Source organism: Xyrauchen texanus, chromosome 4, assembly GCF_025860055.1.
Source record: "Xyrauchen texanus isolate HMW12.3.18 chromosome 4, RBS_HiC_50CHRs, whole genome shotgun sequence".
Lineage (NCBI taxonomy): Eukaryota > Metazoa > Chordata > Actinopteri > Cypriniformes > Catostomidae > Xyrauchen > Xyrauchen texanus.
This window is the reverse complement of record NC_068279.1, coordinates 43,990,223-44,015,632: the sequence shown is the minus strand read 5'-3', so window position 1 is coordinate 44,015,632 and position 25,410 is coordinate 43,990,223. Positions and strand designations below refer to the sequence as shown.

Genomic DNA, 25,410 nt, shown 5'->3' with positions numbered 1-25,410 from the left:
TGTATAAACTGCAATTACACCCCCACTAAAGAATTCACCCAACATTTCATGTATCACTGCTCAAAGCCTTCCACCCACCTTTGTTTACCTCTTCCACAGAGCCTGGTCCAGCAGAAGAACCCCCCTGCTGCTTCGCCTGGAGGATGAACCCATCTATGAGGTTGTGTCGATGTAGTCACTCTTGGGAGCCCCAAATACCTCTGATCTTTGAGAAAAGGTAAATGGGAATTGGTGAGTGGAATTTATATATGGGTATTAAAGGAGCTGGCTCGCATCCACTCATTCAGGTTTTGTGGTAAGGAACCGGGACAGGGTCTCGGACATTTCAGCGGGTAGTACAGCGTTGTGGCAAGAGGGACACATCAAGGAACAGAGGTTACAACAGTAACCAAGATGTTCCCCTTCTGTCACTCACTCGACGTTGTGTCGATGTAGTGACACTAGGGGTCTCTATACGAAACACCACCACTAGCTGAACTGTGTAACGTGGCCTGCCGATGCAGGTTCATGCAAGCTGCTGCATGCATAATAGCAGGTGCACTTGGTCTGCATGTAGCCTCCCCCAATGCTCCAAAAAATTATGTATAGTTATTTAGATTTTCGACTGGGGCCTTTTAATGTGTTTTATTCGCACTGGGGAAGGTGTTCTTTTCCTTGCCTATTCTTTCAGGAGGAAGACCCCGCAGAGATCATATCCTGCCTGAGGGTCGTCCATTTCAGGGGCACTTATGAGCCTTCCTCTGTGTCTTAGCGCCGGCCATGAGGCATCAGCTTCCTGTGTCGGGCTCAACGCCAGGGCCGAGGACTTGGCTCGGGCTGCAGTGGAGCCGCCTGGCTCTTTGTAGTGCAGGATCTTGAGCCGTGCCAGGGCAAGATGTGCTGAATTGCCTCCATCTTTTTCTTCACTGCCGAGAACTGCTGGGTGAAGTCCTTGATGGTGACGCCGAATAGGCCGATCTGGGAAATGGGCGCATTTAGGCGCAACCTTGTCGGTGTCCCTCATCTCGACCAAGTTCAGACATTGGTGGTGCTCCTGCCCGAGTGTCCGCGCCGTGACCTTCGTCGCCTGGAGTTCAAGATCGTGGGCGTGAGCTGCGCTCTGAACCCAGGAACCAATCGTCAAGCCGCCAGGGCTCAGAGGCAGGTGGAGGGTTCCACTACTGCCTGACACTCACAGTGGCCCGGGCAAGCATGGCGGTCAGCTCCGTGTCACCTCAGACTGGGTGGGCATACCCGAAGGTGGCAGCCCAGTTGAGTCCTTGGCGTCCCAAATCGCCAACGCGTTCTTCGATGCTGTGATTGAATCCTCATCCTGCTCGCGTGTTCCTAAAGAGTGGTTAACCTGGCTAGAGAGGCGAGCTGCCTGTCTCATCCTAGAAATCTTCCGGGGCAAATGAGCATGCTGGGGAATGGGACGTCAGCGGGGGATTACCCAGCAAAACCACTCCCATGGGGTCCCCAAATTGTCCCCAGCACTAAACCGACCTGACCTCGTACCCATAGGTAGAAGGCGTGGGGCGGGGAGTGGCTGGAGTGGCTTTCCCCAAGGAAAGCAACGTTGCTATGGTTATGTCCTCGCAGTGAGAACATGAACCATTCTCAAACATTGCTTCAACGTGACAATGGCCAAGACATGTGAGGTGTAGCGCTCATGGCCATCAGAGGCAGAGAGAAATCGACCGCAACCAGGAATTACACATAGATAGAAAGCCATCTTTAAAAATATGCTATCCGTCAGTGTGCGCTCTATTAGAGGAAATCTACTGTTTTATTTGCAAAAATATATGCTCTTTTAGCTATCGAAGTGTCCAGGGGCGTACACTGCATCAATCATGCAGAGTGAGAGAAAGCCACAGAAGTGCGCTGTATATCCAACAGCATATGCTTCTTCAAAGTGAGGTGAGTGGAACGGCAGTGGAACCACTGGGCTCCGAAGAAAAAATCTGAATGAGTGGTTGCGAGCCAGATACTTTTATGCCCATATGTCCGGGGGAGTGGCGTGCAAATTCCACTTGCCAATTCCCATTGGCCATTTCTCAAAGATCAGAGGAGTTTTGGGCTCCCAAGAGTGACTCCTAGTGTCACTAAATTGACACAACATCGAGTGAGTGACAGAAGGGGAACAACATTTACTGAGAGCAGGCTGAACCATTCACACAGGAACAAAGTTTTGCATTCAAACATCAGCAATAGAACAAAACGTGTCTTAACAAAGCTTTAAGTTTAACTTTTCAACATCCATTTTTAAGACTTTGAGCTCACGGCGTTAGACGCTGAAAAACATTGGAGCTTGATGCAGTGGCCAATCTGCATGATAGTCTATCAATTTAAAAATATCATAGACGAAATGTGCAAATACGTCTTGTGATACGTCTCGGATAGATCCAATACCGCGATTACAAAATTAATTGCTGTAGACTGTCGGTCAGTGATAGGGTTATGTTAAATTATATGGAAATAAAAAATATATATACTTATATGCTAAAGCCATTTTAATTGTATCCATTTATTATCTTCATCTAGGTGCACCTTTCTGTCCAAATATTTATATATGCTATCAATTCATTCGATAAAACTTGTAATCGATTTACAGGCCTAATTAAAATACATGTCTAGCACTTGCAGGGTTCTTTTCATGACCTCAGAGAGAATGTGACAGTTAAGAAGGTACATAGAAAAAGTTAAATGTCTCTCAGTTACACCTTGATGCATTGCTGCAACTTAAAATACTCATTTTTGGGTATACAGATAAGTGTAAGACATCATTAGAAACTATAAAGGGTCTACTTTTATTTGTGTACACTCACAATAACAACAAAACCTTGTGCTTTTGTAAAATAAAGAAAATAAAAAGGGTGAGCTTTCAGCAGTCTCTGTGTTCACGAGCATATTTCAGAAACACGTCACAAAAATGAACTGAAATTCCGCGAATACTTATCAAACAGACATGAAGCATATGTCTAAAGAAAGATTAAAATGTCTACTTTTAAATAAAACAATTCAAATTTAAAACAAATATTCTCCTGCAATGTAATCTGTATGTAACAAAGTGATGTACATTTTCTTCTGGCTCAACTCATTATCTCTAATGTGATCCCACCCACCAGCAGAGCGTGCCATTCATACGCTAATGTGCTGAGGCGATCAAGGGAAATGTGCATGCCCCCGACAGTGAGGTTGTAAACACAACAAAGCTCAAATTTTCTGCACGTTTGTAACGATGCACATGCGATCAAACTCCTGGATAGTTAGGAAGAGTTAACATTTTCCTCAGAAGAAAAGTGGGACTCCGATGAACGTTTGTATTTTGAAGAGAGACTTGATCCAGCCGAGGATACAATTTCAGACAAGTCCTTTAGTTTTCATTAGCTGACATGCTATTTTATGAATGTTTAGATTATATTTTAACTAGCGTTTATGCCACCTCATTATCATCAACAAAGCTCGTGCTTAAAAATATGTGTTCAGGTTAAATGAGTAAAATGCACTTTAAATATGCCCATATTAGAAAATCTGAATATTATAATGATTTCTGAAGGATGATGTGAAACTGAAGACTGCAGTAATGATGCTGAAAATTCAGCTTTGATCACAAATTGCATTTTACAATATATTCAAATAGAAAACTGTTCTTTTAAATTGTAAAAAGAGTTCACACGATGTTTTTACTGTAAAAACTGTTTTACTTTTACTGTATCAAATAAATGCAGCCTTGGTGAGCAGAAGAGACTTCTTTTAAACAGTAGTGTAGGTCTAAAATTAAGCAAAGTCTTTATGTAAAGAAAATACATAGTCAGATTACTTCTTTTAACTTAAAACTTGATTTTGATCATTAAGTCTCCTCACATTCATTCTCTATTCCTCATTGATAGGCCCAGGGGAGGCGTCTTTTGTCTCTTCAGGTGTAAATGACCTTAATATTCATGATTGTTCACGCCTCCTCGCATATTACCTTTCAACACTAAAATTGTCTTACAAAAGTTCAATTACTACATTGTTTTGTATGAATGAGTGATCAGGATGGTTTTCACATCATTTTGTAGCAAAAACTCTAGGCTATAAGATCCAGTTCTCAAAAGTCTTGTGGACAAATATTTATTATGTGTTATATGGCCTTATTTCAACAACTTAAAAATTTAGCTTTTTCAAAAACCATGCATAAATGTTATTTTCTCAAAAATACAAACCTGTACATACATGTTGCTCACATATTATTGTAGCCCAGTTTGTGCTGAATACAGTGTTATCAGACTTTAGCCATTAATATGTTTTTAAGTAACTGAAAAAAGCACAAATGTCAAGGCATGTCAAAACTTCTCCAGGGCTCAAAACACTCTCAGACCCCAGAGGGTTAAATCAATTGCCTATATGGGAGCTGGTAATCACACAACAAGCACAAAAGCCACTAAGCACTGTGTGAATTATAAACCAAAAGCTGTAAGTCCCCGCCCTGAGACATGTCCCTGAGGTGCTGTTAGCTTGTAAGGCAATTTTCCAATTAAACTAATTCAACAACACATATTTAAACATTGATAAGGCCCTATGAATCATCATATGCTGAAAGTGTTTAAAAGTCAATGTTGAAATATAAAGTCATGTTTTGTGACACACAGTCTGAGGTTATTTTAAACTTCCAGCAAGCCTGAAATGTGGCGCCATATGACACAATTAATGTCCCTTACCTCGAGATATACGACCCAGGGCATAACTAATGTGGCCACTAGAAGATCTGCTACCGCCAGGCTGACAATGAGGTAATTAGTGGTAGTCTGCAGCGCTTTCTCTCGGGAGACTGCCATACACACCAACACATTGCCAAAGACAATGACAAAGATGAGCAGAGTCAGGAGCATGGCATAGTAGTTATACTGGTGCTTGGCCTCACAGCCTGTGCCATTGAGGGCCCCGGTCCCGTTGTCATAATAAGTGACATTGTAGGGATACTCCGTGAGGAAATCCATGAGCTGTGGCCAGGGAGGAAGCCTGAAACTGAGAAACATAATTCACTGTCAGTGAAGCTGAAAACATTGAATCGCATGAAAGCAAGGAGCAGTCCTCCAACCACAAATGTTTTATTTCATTTGAATATTAGTTTTTTCTTTAAACTGTACTTCTTGTCTTTATGGCTCAGTGATGGTATTCATACATTGTTGGATCTCTGTAATTTTGCACATCTTATTGAACATTTATATTGATCCTTCTGTTTTACAATAAAAATATTCACAGTTTCAGCAGAATGTGTGGACTTCTCGGACAGTCCCTTATCACATCCTCCACAGTATTAGCACGTTTCAACACAATGTGTGGACTTCTCAGATGACCCCTTACCCACCGTGAAACATTTCCAACTTATATCAATGTTAAATTAATGATTTGAATGATTTTGCCGTGACGCCATCTGACCAGTTTACGGGACAAATTGCATCCCGTATTAATTAGTTACGGGACACATCATTTCATATTTAAATACGGGACAGTGACGTATTTTACAAGATGAGTGGAAACCTTGCCTGGAGGTCTAATACATTCTCATTAACAAAGTGTGGATGCAGAAAATCTTGAGTTTAATTGGAGAAATTGTAAATAGGGAGTAAAGTGGAAGTAGCGGTGGAAAAACGGGAGATACCCAGTAAAATTGGTTGGCAGGTATGGCCATGACACTTTTAAGGTGACAAATGAAGGTTGCTACTTTTTACAGTGTAGCTTTGTGTGAGGATTGGATTTAAATTATGGTGTTCTTCACTGACAAACTTTTCCATTGCAGTAGCTCTAAAATCTAATTTACGGTTGTGTTTTCCAAACCATCTGTTTTGCCAACATATTGAAGATGGTGGGGGAGTGTTCTGGGATCCTATTTGAAAACAGTCATTATTTTTACAATTCCGCTTGGTGCCACTAGTGGCCCAGGAAATAAACACTTTGAGGTGAATTTATTAATAGCTGTGAAACGTTTGCATGTGGTTTTTCAGCACAAAAACTGCAACTTATTCACTAACCACCCACAATGTATTTTAAACAGGCACAATCAGTGCTGAAATAGCGCTGTATCTTCAGTATTTAAATTAAGTCATAATCATTGTTTTCCACAAAAACATGCCTCCTTTCTATGAAAATTAGGCTGCGTCCAAAATCAAAGGTAGCTGTCTTGTTGCCTTGCTGCCCTATCAGTCAATGACCCAACAGACAGCGTTTGCATATGAAGGTACCTCTAGAAACTGGTTTTGGACAGGCTACTGAGACAGCATAATGTCACATCATTGCTAGGATACCAGCAACTGATTATCTCCATTTGGTGTCCACTAAAGGTAATGCGTCTGCTTCATTCAATCCAACCAAACCACAATGATCTAATAATCTTGAAAAAAAAATCTAGAGAGTTTTGGCGATAACGTGAGGTATATTAGAGTATATTTCATAATTACAATACTTATTTCCTCAATAGAAAAAACCCTGTACATTTAAACATAAATTGGCCATCAACCAGCGCTTTTGCCGCCATTTTTTTTCTGCAGCTCAATCGTTGTGGTACCATGTGCACAGGATTGTGGGATTTCATAGGCAACGAAGAATACATCTATTCTGCTGTCAAAAATCATTCAGGACGTGCCTTGATCCCTTCCTACCTCCATATACAGCCTCTGAATGCAGCATTTTCATGGTTTCGGGGTGCAGCCTTAAACTCAAGGTAGGTTTTGTTTTATAAAACATTTTATAAAGCAGATGAAAGCAGATGTTTGTGTACATTTTCTGTCAATTATGGAAGCTGTAATTCATAAATTATTGAACAAATGATGCAGAAGAGCGCTATAACCTGACATATATACAGACGTGCAGTGCAGTCAAGTGTAATTTCAACATGTTAAAGAGATAATTCAGGTGTCTGGATCACAGTAGTGAAGCGATGCTGTACAGTCCCGTCAGTGTTTCAGATCACATTGGTCTGCTGCATCCTCAGTTATATATTGCTCAGAACCAGCCCACAAGATTGGATTTGCAGCATGCAAATTGTGTTCAGTACAGATTTTGTGGGCGTGTTTGCGCCGTTGCCTGATCTGCATGATTCCTTTAGTGAATCAAGCGCTAAACCAACTCAGACAGTATGTGCAAATAAATGCCGCTTTTACTGGCTGTAATTCATTCTTAGTGAATTCTCCTCTCAATCCTCAAGACAAAGTGTCCATTTGCTTTCCATCTGATCCCATTTCTGTCTAGGAGAAATAATTAAGAAATAATCATCAGATAATCATCTGATTTGTGATTTATTTATTCTTTCATCCTAGGAACTTTAACAAAGTCTGTGCAAAGGGTACACGACTAAACATAATTAAAAGATTAAACATTTTATTTGATTTATATTCACACAGAATGTACTGTGTTGTGACTGTACAAGGACAGATTCAATTGGATATAGTTATAAAAGCAGCTAGACACCGAAAATTTATGAGAGGGGGGAATCACAAACACACTCACACAATGTGGGTGACATCAAGTATTGTAAGTGAACAATTGGCACAATCACTGCATTCACTGCTGACACTGCCAGAATCACACCCGTCTTCATTTGCTCTGTATAATAACAGAGACACCCACATAACAGAAATATACCTCCCATCCTTCCTCCAATTTTTCCTCCATGCCCCATAACATTGGACGGCTGCTGAACCAAGATTGATTTTTCTGTGTGAATAGTGGCATAATAGCTGTCTTGTATTGATTTGGAATTTGCACAGCAAGATCTATTCCTGCTCTAAAATTAACAGCTCAAAGTGACAGGATGTAGACTGTTTGAGCATACAGGCTGCCAGGGCTTAAAGACAATTATCTCACATAAGCAATTTGTGCATTTGAATGTCTCTATAGAAGTAAAAATAAAATTTCCTGAGTATGTTTTTCCTAAACAATGTAATAAAAATTCCTGCAGAACATTGTTGATTTGTTAACAACTTTAGTAACTTAGTAACAATCAGTAATGAGCAGTGTGGGGTTTAATCTGATTACAAAGTAATTGGCTGCTGTGATCTAATGACTTTTTGTTGAAAAGTAGTGCAACACAAATTTTTGTGTTTCAACGAATTACTTTCCTGTACATTACTAGGGTTACACATACTTCTAAAATAATACTATCTATGTCGAAAATATTTAAAACATGAATTATGTTTAAATGTACATTCGTTTGCATTTCTGTGACAGCTGAAGAGTCACTATTGTGTCACTGTAAGGGAGAAATGTATGGTACTGAATGTATTACTTGTGTGCAGGGGTGTAAAATAACTAATTACAAGTATTCTCGTTAATGTAATTAAGTAGTTTTTCCCAGGAAGTGTACATTTTAAGTAGTTTTAATATGGGATAATTTTACTGTTACTTCAGTAAATTTAATTCCTGTAACTGTCCTTTTACTCCTCTATTTTCCCTCTATCTGTGTTCACCACTTTCCTATCCTAATTTTATTTTTATTCATCAATGTATTAATTGTATTCATGATTTGCTAGGGAAAGTCTAGTGGCTCCCGTCAAATCAAATCATGCATAGAAAAGTTCAATGGCAGCAGTAGACCTGGTGCCAATTAACTGCTATTAATCATGGATGTAGAGGATGCATCAAGCAGCAGTAAAACACCTGAACATCCATGGCCAAACCTGAAAGGGCTTTTCGCAGTGAAGAAGACTAATTGCTTGATCATGTCATGTGAGTTTAGCTTGCTCAAGCCAGACGAGATATCAGCATTACTTCTACCTCTAATTTAAAGATACATATCGAGAAAAATGTACAGTGTGTGCACTTTACCTGTGCATATTTCCAGCTTACGCTGATGTGGGTACTCGCCTAAACAGTCAAATACACTTCATAATTCCACCAAAATGCCGGTCTTGGCGAGGTATTAATGTAAACACTGCCAGTTATGCCTAAAGTAAATGTAAACAGTGGGGAGAAAACTAATTTTTTATAAATTGAAGTGCTAAAGTGAACTTGAAGTGTAAATCTAACTGAATACACCACTGTCTAGTGTGTCATTAAAAAGCTATTAATCAGTTGTGTCCCATCTATATGGGCAGGTAAGGCAGAGCCCCACCTAAATATTCATCCATTTGAAAACATAGATCCATATGATAAATTTTTCCAAAACTGCATCAACATTTTATTTAATTTATTTGATATAGACTAGATCTAAGGCAAGTTAGGCAGAGAATCTGCTGCCTTCCTGAACTTTCCAATGAAAATGTGTGGTCAAATATGGCACTGCATCGAGCCCTCATTGATACGCATTGGAGTAAAGGTAGTATCAGTGTGCACCAGCAGTGTGACAGATTGCGAACATGGCAAGCACTGTCGCTGAACGTGTGTAACAGCGTGTCATTTCTATTGCAAATTCAAGACAGATTGGTCATCAACTTGGTCCTGACAAGACATATATACAAATAGTTTGCCAATCAAGAAGAAGCACAAGATTTATTCAAATAGCACTGTGGCAGGGTGGAGCGTGATTCCGCACACCCGGACCCTAATTAGGCTGATGAAGCCCGAGAGGGATAAGGGTGACCGGAGATGGCAGTGCGACAGAGAGAGAGTAACAGGCAGCAGCCCGACACCTGTGTGTGTGTCTTGTTGGTTCAGATCTTAATTAAAATATTAGTTATATTGTCAAGCTGGTTCTCACCTCCTCCTTTCCATTGAACTGTGTTACACTGGAAGGAGGAGGGATAAACAGTTGTAGAGTCCTCGCCACTAACAACCACCACAAATGAGCAGCCATGGCCATCTGCCGGAGGACAGAGGTGCCCGGCTGCCTGAGTGCGGAGAAATGGCCGCCGACCACGAGGGGAGGACAGGCTTTTAACCAAATGCCTGGGGCATTCAGGGCCACTCCCAGGGGTGGTGGAGACTCCAACCAGCCGCTGAAATGCGGTGGGATCTGAGACTGCTGAACGCGAACAGGGAAGGGCTCCTGGCCGACCGCCTGGAGCAGGAGGACTGCTGCCAGGGACGGGAGAGACACATTCCATCCACCAGAAGGCCTGAGATAACGAGGGAGGAATGTGGCAGAGCGGAGGGCGGGGCCACATCGTAAAACCCGTTTTATGTTCTAAGAGCCTTGTGGTGGAATAATCCAAGGACATGTGTCATTGCTTAGTTCGTTGCGTTTGATGAAGGTGTTGAACAAGTTGAATGATGTAACAAAAATAATCAAAAATATAGCTGCGAGCAGCGATGGCGGGCCCAAGCCGGTGGCACCGCCACCCCCTGTGCCTTTAGGGTTGCTGTGCACGATGGGCAATAACATAACTTCGCTTTGACTGTCGAGAAGATGTGTGCTGTAGAGCTTGCACTGCAAAAGTGCGCATTGAGGGCACATATCGACCACAAAGTATGCGTGAGCACCCTTCCGATACCTAAAATGAAAAATGAGACACCCTACAGTCTCATGGAGTTAATGGACACATGAAATAATTACACAAGACTGAAAATTCATATGAAGTGTGCCATTTGGGACAGGGCCTAGGACCGTGAACCACAATAGTCACATCTATGAGATTTCAAATGAAGAATAATTTTTTATGTCATAGGATGTCATAGGTCAATATCTTTTGCAGCCAGTATTTATCTGGAGGTCTTTGAACAGGTTTATCAATGTAATTATAATTTACGCTTATGTGTTCCTATGATATGCAATGGAAGTACATTTTTATGTTTAACATGGGTGTATTCACAATACACAGCATACGATATAATATCTTACGATTATTTATCATTATGTTAAGTACATCACACAAATTTGACTGAATTCACCTGTAATGTCTCCAATAAGTACAGTATATATTGGCCTGTATGGCCATGATATATTGCCTTAGCTAGACTTTAGCTAACCTATTACATTAGCTAGTAGCTCATGAGTCATGAATGTTAGCAAGACACAAGTTAACTATATTTGCTTTTGGCTAATTAGCTGTATAGTCGAGGCACTGTACACCACGCGGAGGGAGGGAGGGAGGGCGGGCATAGACAAAATCTCATCTACCGACCTGATGTTTTGATTTTTTATTTAATAAATATATTTGTTTGACAGGGAAGCTGTGTGCAAACAGGAATATATATATTAATTTATTTATAAAAATAAATAAAAAACACCCCAGAAAAAAGGGCACTTTCTCTCGAGGAAGAAAAAGGGCAGGTGCTCAAGCCCCTTTGATGTCTATGTGTGCACGTGCCTGAGGGTGAGTAAATGATGAGAGAAATATCTTTTGGGGTAAACTCATTTTATTTGAAAGACTATCTAGGCACATAATAACACTGCATTGCTGTGACTGTTTATAACTATTTCAAAATGTACAAGCTCACACTTTAAATGGTCAGTGCTTTGATTTTTAAATCATTAAAATAGCAACAGATCAGAGAAAAAAATGGAGATTGAGTGATTATTTTTACATTTTACATGCCATTCAAAAACGTGGCATTTTACAACATAAGAGAGAAATTAAAAAAACTTTAAATAATACCATTTGTACTTTTCAATGATTTGGGATGTCAATGTTCAGGGCGATTTGGAGCTTCAAATTTCCAACAGAGAAATTCCCTCCCCCTCCCCCTCCCCCTCCCCTCCCCACACACACACACACACACACACACACACACACACACACAGACAGAATGGCAGGGCCACTATGTCTGTCAGAGAGAGACAGAGAGAAAAAACACAGAACGGGAGGGGGCACTCTGTCTGTCAGAGAGAGAAAAATTCCAAGAAATCCACATTCAAACCAAAATATCTGACTTTCTGTTGGTCGGAGCTAATGACTGTAAATTAGAAAGTTGTTCGGCTTGACGAGAACAATATACACACCGAGTTTTGTAACTGTAGATAGAACTAACTAAGTTATAACACACTTTATGTGTCCTTTTTTAGTCCTAAATCAATTTCCTCGCCACGGCCAAACCGTTCGAGATATCAATAATCCGTCCGGAATGTAGCATCCTCAATGTCTTGACTTCATGCCGACAGAGTTTGGTGGCGATTGGATTCATTCTCTAGGAGGAATATATATAATTCCAGAGCACGTGTTTCCAAACAACCCATAATAGCCGACTTCCTGTTGGGCTGGCGTAAAACTTAGAGCACGAAAGTTGTTCGGCCCGATGAGATCTACAAGTGTACCGCGTTTCATATTATTACATGCAAGCATGTTTGATATATGGACAAGTGTTCGAATCCCATTCCAGGGGGCGCTGTCGAGCCCCCCTGCCACGCCCGGGAACCATCTTCGGCCCGGCCCTGATGGCCGCGGGTTCTGACCCGTGTGCAAAGTTTCAAGAGTTTTCGAGCACGTTAAAGGCCCCAAAACCTTGAAAAACAAAAATAAAAGCATTCTCACTCAACAGCCAAATCATCCCCCTCCCCCCAGACATGTAGGGTCAGTGGGAGAGGCAGAGAAAATTCTCCAAAACATCCACATTCAAACCAAAATATCTGACTTTCTGTTGGTCTGAGCTAATGACTGTAAATTAGAAAGTTGTCCGGCTCGATGAGAACAATATAATTACTGAGTTTTGTGACTGTGGGTCAAAGTGTAAAACCAACTCCCTCACTTTTGTCAAAAGGTGGCGCTACTGAGCCCCTGCACCACGCCCGTTTCTGAAACTTTGCACATGTCTACTGGCTAATAAATGTGATGTGTCTGTCGAGTTTCATGCAATTTCAAGAATGCTAAGAGTCTCAAAAGCATCAAAAAATAATATTCGAGTTTGTAGCATTGCCGCGGCAACAGTATCCAAGATATCAATAATCCTTTCACATGTCTACATCTGCCGTGTGTTTACATTACACACCAAAAGTTTTAAGTAAATCGGGTAAAAATACGAGGGTGATTTTAAAGCATTTTGAAAGTGACACACTTCCTTCTGCCAGTTGGTGGCGCTATAACTTTGACTCACAATAGTCACATCCATGCGATCGGCCTGTTACAGCAAACACACTGCTGAAGTTTCATCGAGATCAATTAATGTATGCAGAAGTTATAACACACTTCCTGTTTCTCTTTTCGTGCCATCATTTCGTTTCCTCACCATGGCCAAACCGTTCGAGATATCAAAAATCCGCCGGCAATTTTTCATCCTCAATGTCTTGACTTCATGCTGACCGAGTTTCGTGGCGATTCGTGGAATTCTCTAGGAGGAGTATTTCAAATTCCATTGCATGCGTTTTCCAAACAACCCTAAATAGACAATTTCCTGTTGGGCTGGGATAAAAAGTAAAAGTATGAAGGATATATGAAACGATGAGATCTATATGTGTACCAAGTTTCATATTATTACATGCAAGCGTGTTTGATTTATGGACCAAGTTTTCAGACCCCGTTCCAGGGGGAGCTGTCGAGCCCCCCTGCCACGCCCCGGTACCAGCTTCAGCCCGGCCCTAATGGCCACGGGTTCTGACCCTTGTTCAAAGTTTCAAGAGTTTTAGAGCACGTTAAGAGCCCCAAAAGTGCCCAAATAGTCGTAAGAAAAATAATATTCTAACGAAAAATATAGCTGCAAGCAGCGATGGCGGGCCCAAGCCGGTGGCACCGCCACCCCCGTGCCTTTAGGGTTGCTGTGCACGATGGGCAATAACATAACCTCGCTTTGACTGTCGAGAAGATGTGTGCTGTAGAGCTTGCATCAGTATGGGCTCTGCAAAAGTGCGCATCGAGGGCACATATCAACCACAAAGTATGCGCGAGCACCCTTCTGATACCTAAAATGAAAAAGTAGACACCCTACGGTCTCATGGAGTTAATGGACACATGAAATAAGTACACAAGACTGAAAATTCATATGAAGTGTGCCATTTGGGACAGGGTCTATGACCGTGAACCACAATAGTCACATCTATGAGGTAATTCAAATGTAGAATAATTTTTAATGTCATAGGATGTCATAGGTCAATATCTTTTGCAGCACTTAAATATGTTAATCCAGAAGGCCAGTATTTATCTGGAGGTCTTTGTACAGGTTTATTAATGTAATTATAATTTACGCTTATGTGTTCCTATGATATGCAATGGAAGTACATTTTTATGTTTAACATGGGTGTATTCACAATACATAGCATACTGATATAATATTTTAAGATTATTTATCATTATGTTAAGTACATCATTAAAGTTAAGATAGTAAATGTATTTATATATTTTGTAGTAGCTAATATAACAAGCAAGTACACTGCGGGAATTATGAATTATACCAATGGAGTCGTATGGATTGCTTTTATGCTGCCTTTATGTGCTTTCTGGAGCTTCAAAGATTAATTTCCAATGTGTTCCACATTCAAACCAAAATATCTGACTTTCTGTTGGTCGGAGCTAATGACTGTAAATTAGAAAGTTGTTCGGCTTGACGAGAACAATATACACGCCGAGTTTTGTAACTGTAGATAGAACTAACTAAGTTATAACACACTTCATGTGTCCTTTTTTAGTCATAAATCAATTTCCTCGCCACGGCCAAACCGTTCGAGATATCAAAAATCCGTCCGGTATGTAGCATCCTCAATGTCTTGACTTCATGCCGACCGAGTTTGGTGGTGATTGGCTTCATTCTCTAGGAGGAATATATATAATTCCAGAGCATGTGTTTCCAAACAACCCATAATAGCCGACTTCCTGTTGGGCTGGCGTAAAACTTAGAGCACGAAAGTTGTTCGGCCCGATGAGTTCTACAAGTGTACCGAGTTTCATATTATTACATGCAAGCATGTTTGATATATGGACAAGTGTTCGAATCCCATTCCAGGGGGCGCTGTCGAGCCCCCCTGCCACGCCCGGGTACCATCTTCGGCCCGGCCCTGATGGCCACGGGTTCCGACCCGTGTGCAAAGTTTCAAGAGTTTTCGAGCACGTTAAGGGCCCCAAAACCTTGAAAAACCAAAATAAAAGCATTCTCATTCAACAGCCAAATCACCCCCTCCCCCCAGACACAGAGAGACGTAGGGTCAGTGAGAGAGGCAGAGAAAATTCTCCAAAACATCCACATTCAAACCAAAATATCTGACTTTCTGTTGGTCTGAGCTAATGACTGTAAATTAGAAAGTTGTCCGGCTCGATGAGAACAATATAATTCCTGAGTTTTGTGACTGTGTGTCAAAGTGTAAAGCAACCCCCCCACTTTTGTCAAAAGGTGGCGCTACTGAGCCCCTGCACCACGCCCGTTTCTGAAACTTTGCACGTCTACTGGCTAATAAATGTGATGTGTCTGTCGAGTTTCATGCAATTTCAAGTATGCTAAGAGTCTCAAAAGCATCAAAAAAGAATATTCGAGTTTGAAGCGTTGCCGCGGCAACAGTATCGAAGATATCAATAATCCTTTCACATGTCTACATCTGCCGTGTGTTTACATTATACATCTAAAGTTTTAAGTAAATCGGGTAAAAATAAGAGGGTGATTTCAAAGCATTGTGAAAGTGACACACTTCCTTCTGCCAGTTGGTGGCGCTATAACTTTGACTCACAATAGTCACATCCATGCGATCGGCCTCTTACAGCGAACACACTGCTGAAGTTTCATCGACATCAATTAATGTATGCAGAAGTTATAACACACTTCCTGTTTCTCTTTTCGCGCCATCATTTCGTTTCTCGCCACGGCCAAACCGTTCGACATATCAAAAATCCGCCGGCAATTTTTCATCCTCAATGTCTTGACTTCATGTTGACCGAGTTTCGTGGTGATAGGTGGAATTCTCTAGGAGGAGTATTTCAAATTCCATTGCATGCGTTTTCCAAAAAACCCTAAATAGACGATTTCCTGTTGGGCTGAGGTAAAAAGTAAAAGTATGAAGGATATATGAAACGATGAGATCTATACGTGTACCGAGTTTCATATTATTACATGCAAGCGTGTTTGATTTATGGACCAAGTTTTCAGACCCCGTTCCAGGGGGCGCTGTCGAGCCCCCCTGCCACGCCTGGGTACCAGCTTCAGCCCGACCCTAATGGCCGCGGGTTCTGACCCGCGTGCAAAGTTTCAAGAGTTTTCGAGCACGTTAAGAGCCCCAAAAGTGCCCCAATAGTCGTAAAAAAAATAATAATATTAATCCTAACGAAAAAAATAGGGCCTTGCCTTTTCAAGGCTTGGGCCCTAACAATAGGGTCTTGCCTTTTCAAGGCTTGGGCCCTAAAAATCAATAACTCTCAGAGCAAGATCTGTGGTCACGATCTGCTGCTGCTCTTAATCACACAACAATAATGAGATAACCACTCACTGCTTTTGGCTGAATAACTTCAGCAGCTTTAAAAGTATTACATTTATAGAATAAAATTGTGACATTTGAATGATAATATTGTTGTAATATAGTTGTAATAATACTGACCCCTGATGTAGTGTTTTAGTTTGAATAATAAATTACCAGGGTAGTAGATGGTAAAATAATTTAGAATTATGCTCAGCCTTTATAAAGCTTTTCTAATACCCAATCGAAAAGTATCAACCTTTTCTAGAGGTTAACATTAACATTTAAAATGGTGATCAGTGTATTGAAAATAACTTGTTTATATTTTCATCTCTTTTATCATATCTTCTTTTTCTATTTTGGAATCAGATACATGTAGTGTTTGTCATAGATAAGTGGTGTATTTAAAAATTTGGCAGTCAAAAATACCTATAAAATACCTATATTTTTAAGTCTTTCTGACAAACACCCATGTGAATTACAGTATGTATGCTATATTTTGAAATTGCAGCATACAGATTTATTATAACTGAGCTACTCCTTTATTCCTACTTGAATAGTTTTTAAGGACAGGTACTTTTACTATACTATATACTATACTTATACAACATTTTTGGGAAGTAACAGTACTTTTACTTGAGAATGATTTTTCAGTACTCTTTCTACCCTTGCTTGTGTGGAACGATGAACAAGGATAAAATGTAAACATTTTGTTGTGCAGAAAAGTGTTTAGAAAGTAACTAATTTGCAATGTGATTAATTTTCAATTAAGTAATAATTAAAGTAACATGATTAAAATGTTTTGAGAAAACAAGTGATTTGAAGATGATTACATTTTGAGTAACTTACAAAACACTGATAATGATACCCTCAATGCTAATTCTAATCAAATTAATTATAAAATAAATATAAGTTATTATAAGATTTGTGTAGGACAAAATATAATTCTTATATACAGTATATACTGTATAAGTGAATGTTTACTATATAGTAATTTCAATTTCTGATGGCCAAAGCATATTTTTGGATGTTAACTTTTACAGTTTTTAATTTCATAAATTGTTTTGTTTAAAAATTGTTTTACTATTGAAATTTAGCTGAAAAGCATACCTATAGGCTGCTCAATGAAAGGTTCCATTGTGACAACTTCCTATAGGGGCATTTAATCACAACAGGACAATGTATGTTTAATGAACCTTCTTTTTGGTTGGACAATAATGGTGGACAGTTCAATATTTTTTTTTCAATAGGTATGTTACTATTTGCAAACTGACTTTTAAAAATAAACCTACCCTAAGAAATATTCACTGGAGTACAAAGTGTGACAACCAGTCCCAGACTCTACTATATAAAATGTGGCTTAGGTATTCTAAACCTGCACTGTTTCCATTCTTCAGTATGTACACATACTCTGAATTAGACACACACTCTGGTGTGGAATTTCAGTCTAATCTGTGTTCAGCCTCAATCAAGTGCTGTGCCCTCATGAGTGACAGTTTATCTAATCCAGCATGTCACCACCTCCTCTCACTTATCCACTCTTTCTCGCAGGTTGTTCTAACATTTTGCCCTCCTAAGGCTAATTCTTCTTGCTGCTAAGCATCACAATTTTTGACGTCAATCAATAATTAAATGATTCCTTGAAATGAAAAAAAAAAAACAGCATACTGATGAACCATATGTTGCACTATTACACACTCACAAATGATAATAGAGAAAGTCTAACGAGCCGAGAAAAACAAAAATGTTCAAGTGTGAATGGAATAATAATCAAAATCTTTTTAACGCCTAAAACAAAATTAAACACAAACAAAGAACAATAAACTAAATAAATTGACTTTTAAAGAAACAATCTCCCTGGTCTTTTATGGCTACAATCTATATTCATTGCTCTCCACCATTTCCTAGCATCACCTCTAAAGCTCAATGTGTGTGTGAGACTGGAGCTAAGTATCCAATGGAGCAAGCGAGAGCTGCTGATTGATGCAAACAGCCTTACAAAATGATGTCTGTGTCAAACACAGCAGAGACGGCCATCCATTTTGCCATGACCAACTAGAATCAATGGATTGCTTTGAACCACAGAGACTCTTTCCTTTGCTCGGGACTGCTCATCTTGAATAGCTTGGTCTGTTTTTTAAGGGTGTATTCATATTCTAACTATGAGGATATAATCTGGACATAATTTTTCATGATCATAACCTTTACATGGTAATTATCATTACATTTTAAAATGAAATGAATTGAAAATTCTGTCATAACTTACTTATTGTTTTATTGTTTAATTTTATTTTGTTTGCCATGGGACACTAAGGGAGTTTTCAAAATGTCCAAGCTGCAGCTTTAAAATAAACTGTTTAAAGTTAGTTAAATTTGTTGTCCATTTTATTTCCTTATTTCAAACATCATTCAAACATCCATAGGAAAAATTTTTCAGAATTTGTCCACAAGTCTTGGAGGTCCAGATTTTAAAGCCCTTTATGAACTTTAAGCCCTTATATTTACAGTGCAATGACAAATAAGCAAAGGTCTAATTACGTCACGGTTACTGTTGTAACCTCTGTTCCCTGATGGAGGGAACGAGACATTGTGTAGATTGTAGTGACACAAGGGGTCTTCCTTGGGAGCCTCACATACCACTGAACTTGAGAAAAGGTCAATGTGAAATTGGCAGACAGAATTTGCATGTCCCGCCCCCGGACATATGGGAGCAGACGTGCGTCTGTCAGTCAGTTTTTTGCACTGAGGACCCGAGAATAAGGTATGGCGCGTTACAGTGGTAGGAGTAGTGCCATGGCAAGGGGGACACAACATCTCGTTCCCTCCATCAGGGAACGGAGGTTACAACAGTAACTATGACTATCCCCTTCTGACACTCACTCGATGTTGTGTGGATTGTAGTGACACAAGAGGTCCCATTTAAAAATGCCATGCACTAAACCATGTTACGTGAACTGCTGAGACAGGTGCAAGCAGGCTGTTATACGCTAGAAGCAGCTGTGTCGGCCGCATGTAACCCTCCCCAACACCCCCAATAAAAGGTGTCATATACCGCTCTTAGGTTCTGAGTACCCACACGGGAACAGGCGACATGACTAGCATGGGAGCAAGCCTGGCAGCCACAGCCTTTTCTCTCTCTATGTCTCTTGCATAGGGTGTGAAGCGGCTGGGGCTATCTTAGCGCTATGAAAAGCGTCGGGGAAGGCGGTCTTCCCGGTCCTATTCTTTCAGGTGGAAAAGACCCTGCAGAGGCCACATCCTGCCCAGGCTAGGGGGAGGTAACATGTGGCAAATACACCAAGAGGGTTGTGAAGCCTGTGGAGCCCTACCCTAGTACAGAGCACCAGTGGCTCGTAGTGGGTCTGGACACGAATTGCTCTGCTGAATTTGCAGGCCAGAAGGCTAGGGAGGTGAACATCCAGGAAGCGATGCTTAGTGGCTAACCTGGGAGAGAAGGCGCACTGGATCAACTTGGTGAAGGGTGCTGTGCGCAAGCGGAACACCAGGTCAGTTGTGTCTCGCAAAGGTATTGGGTGTTACCCAGCCCGCTGCTCTGTAGATGTCTGCTAGGGAGATGCTGTCGTGAGGAGCATGAGATCGGTGGACGTAGGCCTGAAGAGCACGGATTGGACACGGTCTAAAAAGTTTCTCCTGATCCAGCGTTGTAAACGGCGGAGGACAGAAGGCCTCAAGAGTGACTGGACAGAGCCTGCAAGTCCCCATTTCTTTTCATAGAAGTAATAGTCAGAAGAAAAACCATCTTTAGAGTCAGGAGCTTGTCAGACACCGACTCTAGAGGTTCAATGGGGGTCTCAACCAGACCCTCAAGGAATATAGCTATGTCCCATGAAGGGATCCTGGTTCTAACGGGAGGCCTCAGTCACCGAACGAAGCGAGTAAGCAAGGGATGTTTACCCCAGTGGCACCCCGACAATCAAGGCGTGGCAAGCAGACAGGGCAGCCACATAAAACCCTGAGAGTGGCGTGGCATATGCCTGATGATAATTCTCCTGCAGGGAGTCCAGAACTGAAGCAGTCTGGCAGTTAACTGGATCTGCATTACATGCAGTGCACCACCTCTCAAAGACACCCCATTTATTGGCATAACTTTTCCTAGCACTTAGAATGGTCTCAATAACTTGTGGGTGAAAACCCAGAGTCCCTCAGTTGGTACCCTTCAGGGGCTAAACATGAAGGTTCCACAGCTCGTGCTGGGGATGAAAAATTGTCCCCTGCACTCGAGACAGAATGTCCCTCCTCCCTGGTATCACCCAAGGCGAACGGTCGAGGAGAAATATTATCTCTGACAACCATACTCAGTTCGACCAACTCAGCGCTATCAGTAATAGGCAAGATCCTTTTTGAAAAATTCTGGCTAGAACTCCCGGGAGCAGTGAAAACTGCAGAAACGCATACAGGCGCGTTTTGGGTGATGAATGCGCCATCGTGTCCAGACCCAGGGTGCTGGGTGACTCAGAGAATTAGATGGGACATTGCTCTGTCTGCTGGGAGGTGAAGAGGTCCACCTCTGCTTCGTAAAATCTTATCCAGGTTTGTTTCACTACCTCAGGGTGGAGTTTCTATTCCCGTTGATATTTTTTGTCTGGACAGTAAATCCGCTCCCACATTGAGGCATCCAGGGATATATACTGCTCTGAATGACAGGAGCTTGCCCTGTGATTGTATCATGGTAGGTTGAATCACACTGCACAAAAATTTCTCCCATCCGCTCGTCGATATTTAGACCTCTTGGCGTAGAGACACGGAATTTGAATCTTCCTGCTACAGGCCTTCGATCACAACGTAATTTATGCCAAACGAGAATGAAATTATACAAACTAAATATACAAGCATTTCCTAAAATAAATGTAAGACATTGGATCTGGATCAACTGTAGACAGAATGTCGATAAATTCAGTCTATAAGCATTTATAGGCCAACCAGTATGTTCAAGAACAAACGTCCAGGTTACTTTCGTAACCTCCGTTCCTTATGTAGGGAACGAGATGTTGTGTTGATGAAGTGACACTAGGAGTCACTCTTGAGTTCCCGGAAACACCTCTGATCTTTGATAAAAGGCCAATGGGAATTGGTGAGTGGTATTTGCATGCCCCTCCCCTGGACATCCAGGTATAAAAGGAGGGGACGTGCATACCGCTTATTAGGTTTTGTGCCGAGGAGCCGAGAATAAGGTCTCGGCCATTTCAGCGGTAGTTCAGCATTGTGGCAGGAGGGACACAACGTCTTGTTCCCTCCATTAGGGAACGGAGGTTCCGAAAGTAACCAGAATGTTCCCTATCTGTCACTCACTATACGTTGTGTCAATTAAGTGACACTAGGGGTCCCCTACAAAAACCCCACAACTGGCTAAACTGGGTTAAGTGGTACGGCGGTGCTAGACGGGCAGACTGCTATGTGCCGCTTTGCCACGCCAGCTCTAGCCTGAGTGATGTCTACCACGGCTAATGGTAGGCCACTGAGGTCTTTTGCGTCCCGTCCAAGGGCCAGACATGGAGGTTCCAGAGGTCTGGTCATGGGTGCCAGACGGTGCCCCATCCCTGAGAAAGAAGGTCCTTCCTCAGGGGAATTCGCAAGGGAGGGGCTGATGTGAGGAGCATGAAGTCCAAGAACCAAGTCTGTGAGGGCCAGTAGGGAGCCACTAGGGTTACCTGCTCCTCATCCTCCCTGACCTTGCACAGGGTCTGTGCAAGTAGGCCCTCTGGGGGAAACGCATACTTGCGTAGTCCAGGTGGCCATCTGTGTGCCAGTGCGTCTGTGCTGAGGGGGTCTCAGCACACAGGTCTACCTGTACCTGCCCGTATCGACTCCAAATTAGCTGGACCACCTGAGGGTGGAGTCTCCACTCTCCCTTGCGGGAGACCTGACGTGACAGTGCATCCGCCATGATGTTGAGGTTGCCTGGGATGTGAGTGGCTCGCAGCAATTTGAGGAGACGGGCGAGTTGTGACATTCGAGGGGAGCATAACCCACCTTGGTGGTTGATATAAGTGACCGTCACCATGTTGTCTGTTCGAACCTGGATCAACGGCCAGAACCTCCACAGGTCAAGAAGTATTGCCAGGAACTCAAGGCAGTTGATGTGCCAACGTAGCCGCGGGCCCGTCCAGGGGACGGCAGCCGTGTGCCCATTGCATGTGGCACCCCAGGCTGTCTTGGAGGTGTTTTGACCACGGCGCTCCTGGAGATCTGCTTTAGGAGAACCCCTGCCCATAGAAATGTGAGTTCTTTCCAAAGACTGAAAAGGTGGCGACAGATCGGCTTGATGGCCACGCGATGTGTGCCGTGGCACCATGCCCATCTCGGGACTCGAGTCCGGAGCCAGTGCTGAAGCGGTCTCATATAATGCCATATGCCCAGGAGCCTCTGAAAGAGTTTCAGTGGAACCACAGTCCTCTGTCTGAACGCCTTCAGACAGGCCAGCATCGACTGGGCATGCTCGTTCGTGAGGTGCACCGTCATTGAGACTGAGTCCAACTCCAAACCAAGAAAAGAGATGCTCTGAACCGGGAGGAGCTTGCTCTTTTCCCAGTTGATCACACGAACACACAGTTGACCCCAAGCCCTAGCCGGCTGACATGCGTGAGCACCAGGTCCCTGTGTGCCAGTCGTGGAGGTAGTTGAGAATGCAAACGACCACTTCCCTTAATGTAGCAAGGGCAGTCTCTGCAACCTTCGTAAAGATGCAAGGGGACAAGGACAGGCCGAAAGGGAAGACGTTGTACTGGTACGCCTGACCCTCAAATGCAAACCACAGGAAGGGTCTGTGTCAAGGTAGAATTGAGACATGAAATTATGCGTCCTTCAGGTCTACCGCTGCAAACAAATCTTGATGCTGGACGCTCGTTAGAATGTGTCTTCATGTCAGTTTGAATGGAAGTCTGTGTTAAGTCCGGTTCAGAACTCGCAGGTCCAAGATTGGCTGCAACCCCCACCACCTTTTTTTGGTACAATGAAGTAAGGGCTGTAGAACCCCTTCTTCATTTCTGCTGGAGGGACAGGCTCTATCGCGTGCTTCTGTTGAAGGCTGGCAATTTCCTCTTGCAAGGTGGCGGCATTCACCGTGGTGAAGTGGACACCGGCAAACCTGGGTGGGCGAATGGTGAATTGAATTGTGTAGCCAAGTTCAGATGGTCCGGGTCAGCCATCGTGAGGGGTTGGAAAGCTTTTTTTAAATTTGGGTACCGCAGCTACTAGAGCATGCGGCAAAATAAAAGGAAAAGGGAACAAAACATTTTCCTCCCGGCCCTCCACCGGAGGACGGAGTGGTCTGCTTACCAGCTCCGGGGCAGTGGCTTCTCATGTACCTGTGTCGCCCATCTCAGGGATGCTATCAGGTCTTCTTCCTAGTCGCCGGCCGTGAGACGGGTGGTATCTGCTTCCTTTGGGGGGCTCGATGCCAGAGCGGGGCCGCAGGGGCAGGCCGGGGTGGAGACGGTGCAGCTGCTGCAGGGGGGCATCCTTCGTTGCCCGGAGGGCAAAGTCGGTCGCCGAGGGCAGTTCCTGCATCAATCCTGGGTTGGAACTATCCTCATGCAGCTCTTTCAGTGCCTTGGCTTCGTGGACCTGCAGGAGAGCCATGGCGTGCAGGGCGGAGGTGGCCTGTCCGACGGCACCGTAGGCTCTAGCCATCAGAAAAGACGTGAACCTACAGGCCTTGGACGGGAGCTTTATACACTAGGGGCATCACCGAGTAGCCCCTGGCCGCCCTGCCATCGAGGGTAGTGAGAGCGGGGGAGCCGAGAGATCAGGACCGGGCAGAGAAAGGTGCCTCCCACGAACTCATCAGCTCCAGGGGAGTGCGGAGGGTTCCATGGTCATTGCCTCACAATGAGGACATGACGCATCCACGAATGATGTCTCCATGTGGGTAGTGCAGTGATCGTGGCGGTCAGAAGGCGAGAGGTATCGACCGCAACCAGGAATAAAACACAACCGGAAGGGCATCTTAAAAAAGACGTTCCGATGTGTGCCGCTCTTTTAGGAATATATTCTCTTTTGTGAGGGAAAACTGCTCTTTAGGAATATACTCTCTTTTTTTAGATCTGATGAAGCACCCAGGGGCGATCACTGCAGTGCACCAGTGCAGAGAGGGGAGAAAGCCGCTGTAATGCGCCGTAAGGATCCAGCAGATGTGAGGGATGGAAATCGCTTGCTTACTAGCTTGAACCATCGACCGAAGAGAAAATCTAATGAGAGGTACGCACGTCCCCTCCTTTTATCAAAGATCGAGGTGTTTCCGGGCTCTCAAGAGTGTCAACAATTGAATTACGAATAACAGCACTAAAATTATTATTATTATTTATACTATATACACTACAATTATTTTTGATTATGTTATAATAATTATTATTGCAAGACAAAGCACACCTTTGCTAAAAACTAATATAGATGATAATTCATTAATATTTCAAACAGATAACAGATTCAATTCTATTGTATAAAACAGATTGAAGTTAACGCAAATAAATGAGCAGAAATCGTGTAAGAACTTGCAGTGACTTACCAATTTTAGGACCATTGCCTACACGCAAGAAGCACCATCTAGCAAACATTATGTGTCAGTAGCGGTGTCCTTGACTGAAGACTAGGCGGTCTTCTGACCACTTAAGCGTAGGTTACAGTTTCTCCGCACTTTTAGTGTTAATCATTGTTTTGAGGAATGAAGGCTATACAATGCTTGAAATTGCCAAAAAACTGAAGATTTCATACAAAGGTATACACTACAGTCTTCAAAGACAAAGGACAACTGGATCTAACAAAAGACAGAAAGAGAAGTGGAAGGCCAGATGTACAACTAATCAAGAGGATAAGTACATCAGAATCTCTAGATAGTTCAGCTGACAGCTTCATTAAATTCTACCTGCTCAATACCACTTTCATGTACAACAGTAGAGAGGAGACTTCCCTTATTTGAATAATTGCAAAGAAAATGCCACTTTTGAAACAGAAAAACAAAAAGAAAAGGTTAGAGTGGGGAAAGAAGCATAGACATTAGACAACAGATAATTGGAAAATAGTGTTATGGAGCTTTTGTGGGATCATCTAGACTGTAAGGTGCATGAGAAGTGCCCGAGAAGACTGCCAAATCTATGGCAAGTGCTACAAGAAGCATGGGGTGAAATGTCACCTGAGTATCTGGACAAACTGACAGCTAGAATGCCAAGGATCTGCAAAGCTGTCATTGCCAG

General features: G+C 42.5%; 1 protein-coding gene across 1 annotated transcript in view; it reads right to left on the bottom strand.

Moving 5' to 3' along the window:
• LOC127642520 (D(2)-like dopamine receptor) overlaps positions 1-25,410 on the bottom strand; it is a 119,605-nt gene that overhangs the window by 50,976 nt on the left and 43,219 nt on the right. The window contains exon 2 of the mRNA XM_052125154.1: positions 4,683-4,989. Within this exon, the coding sequence (XP_051981114.1) occupies positions 4,683-4,961 (279 nt within the window). The 5' untranslated portion in view covers positions 4,962-4,989. The remainder of the gene's footprint in view (positions 1-4,682; positions 4,990-25,410) is intronic.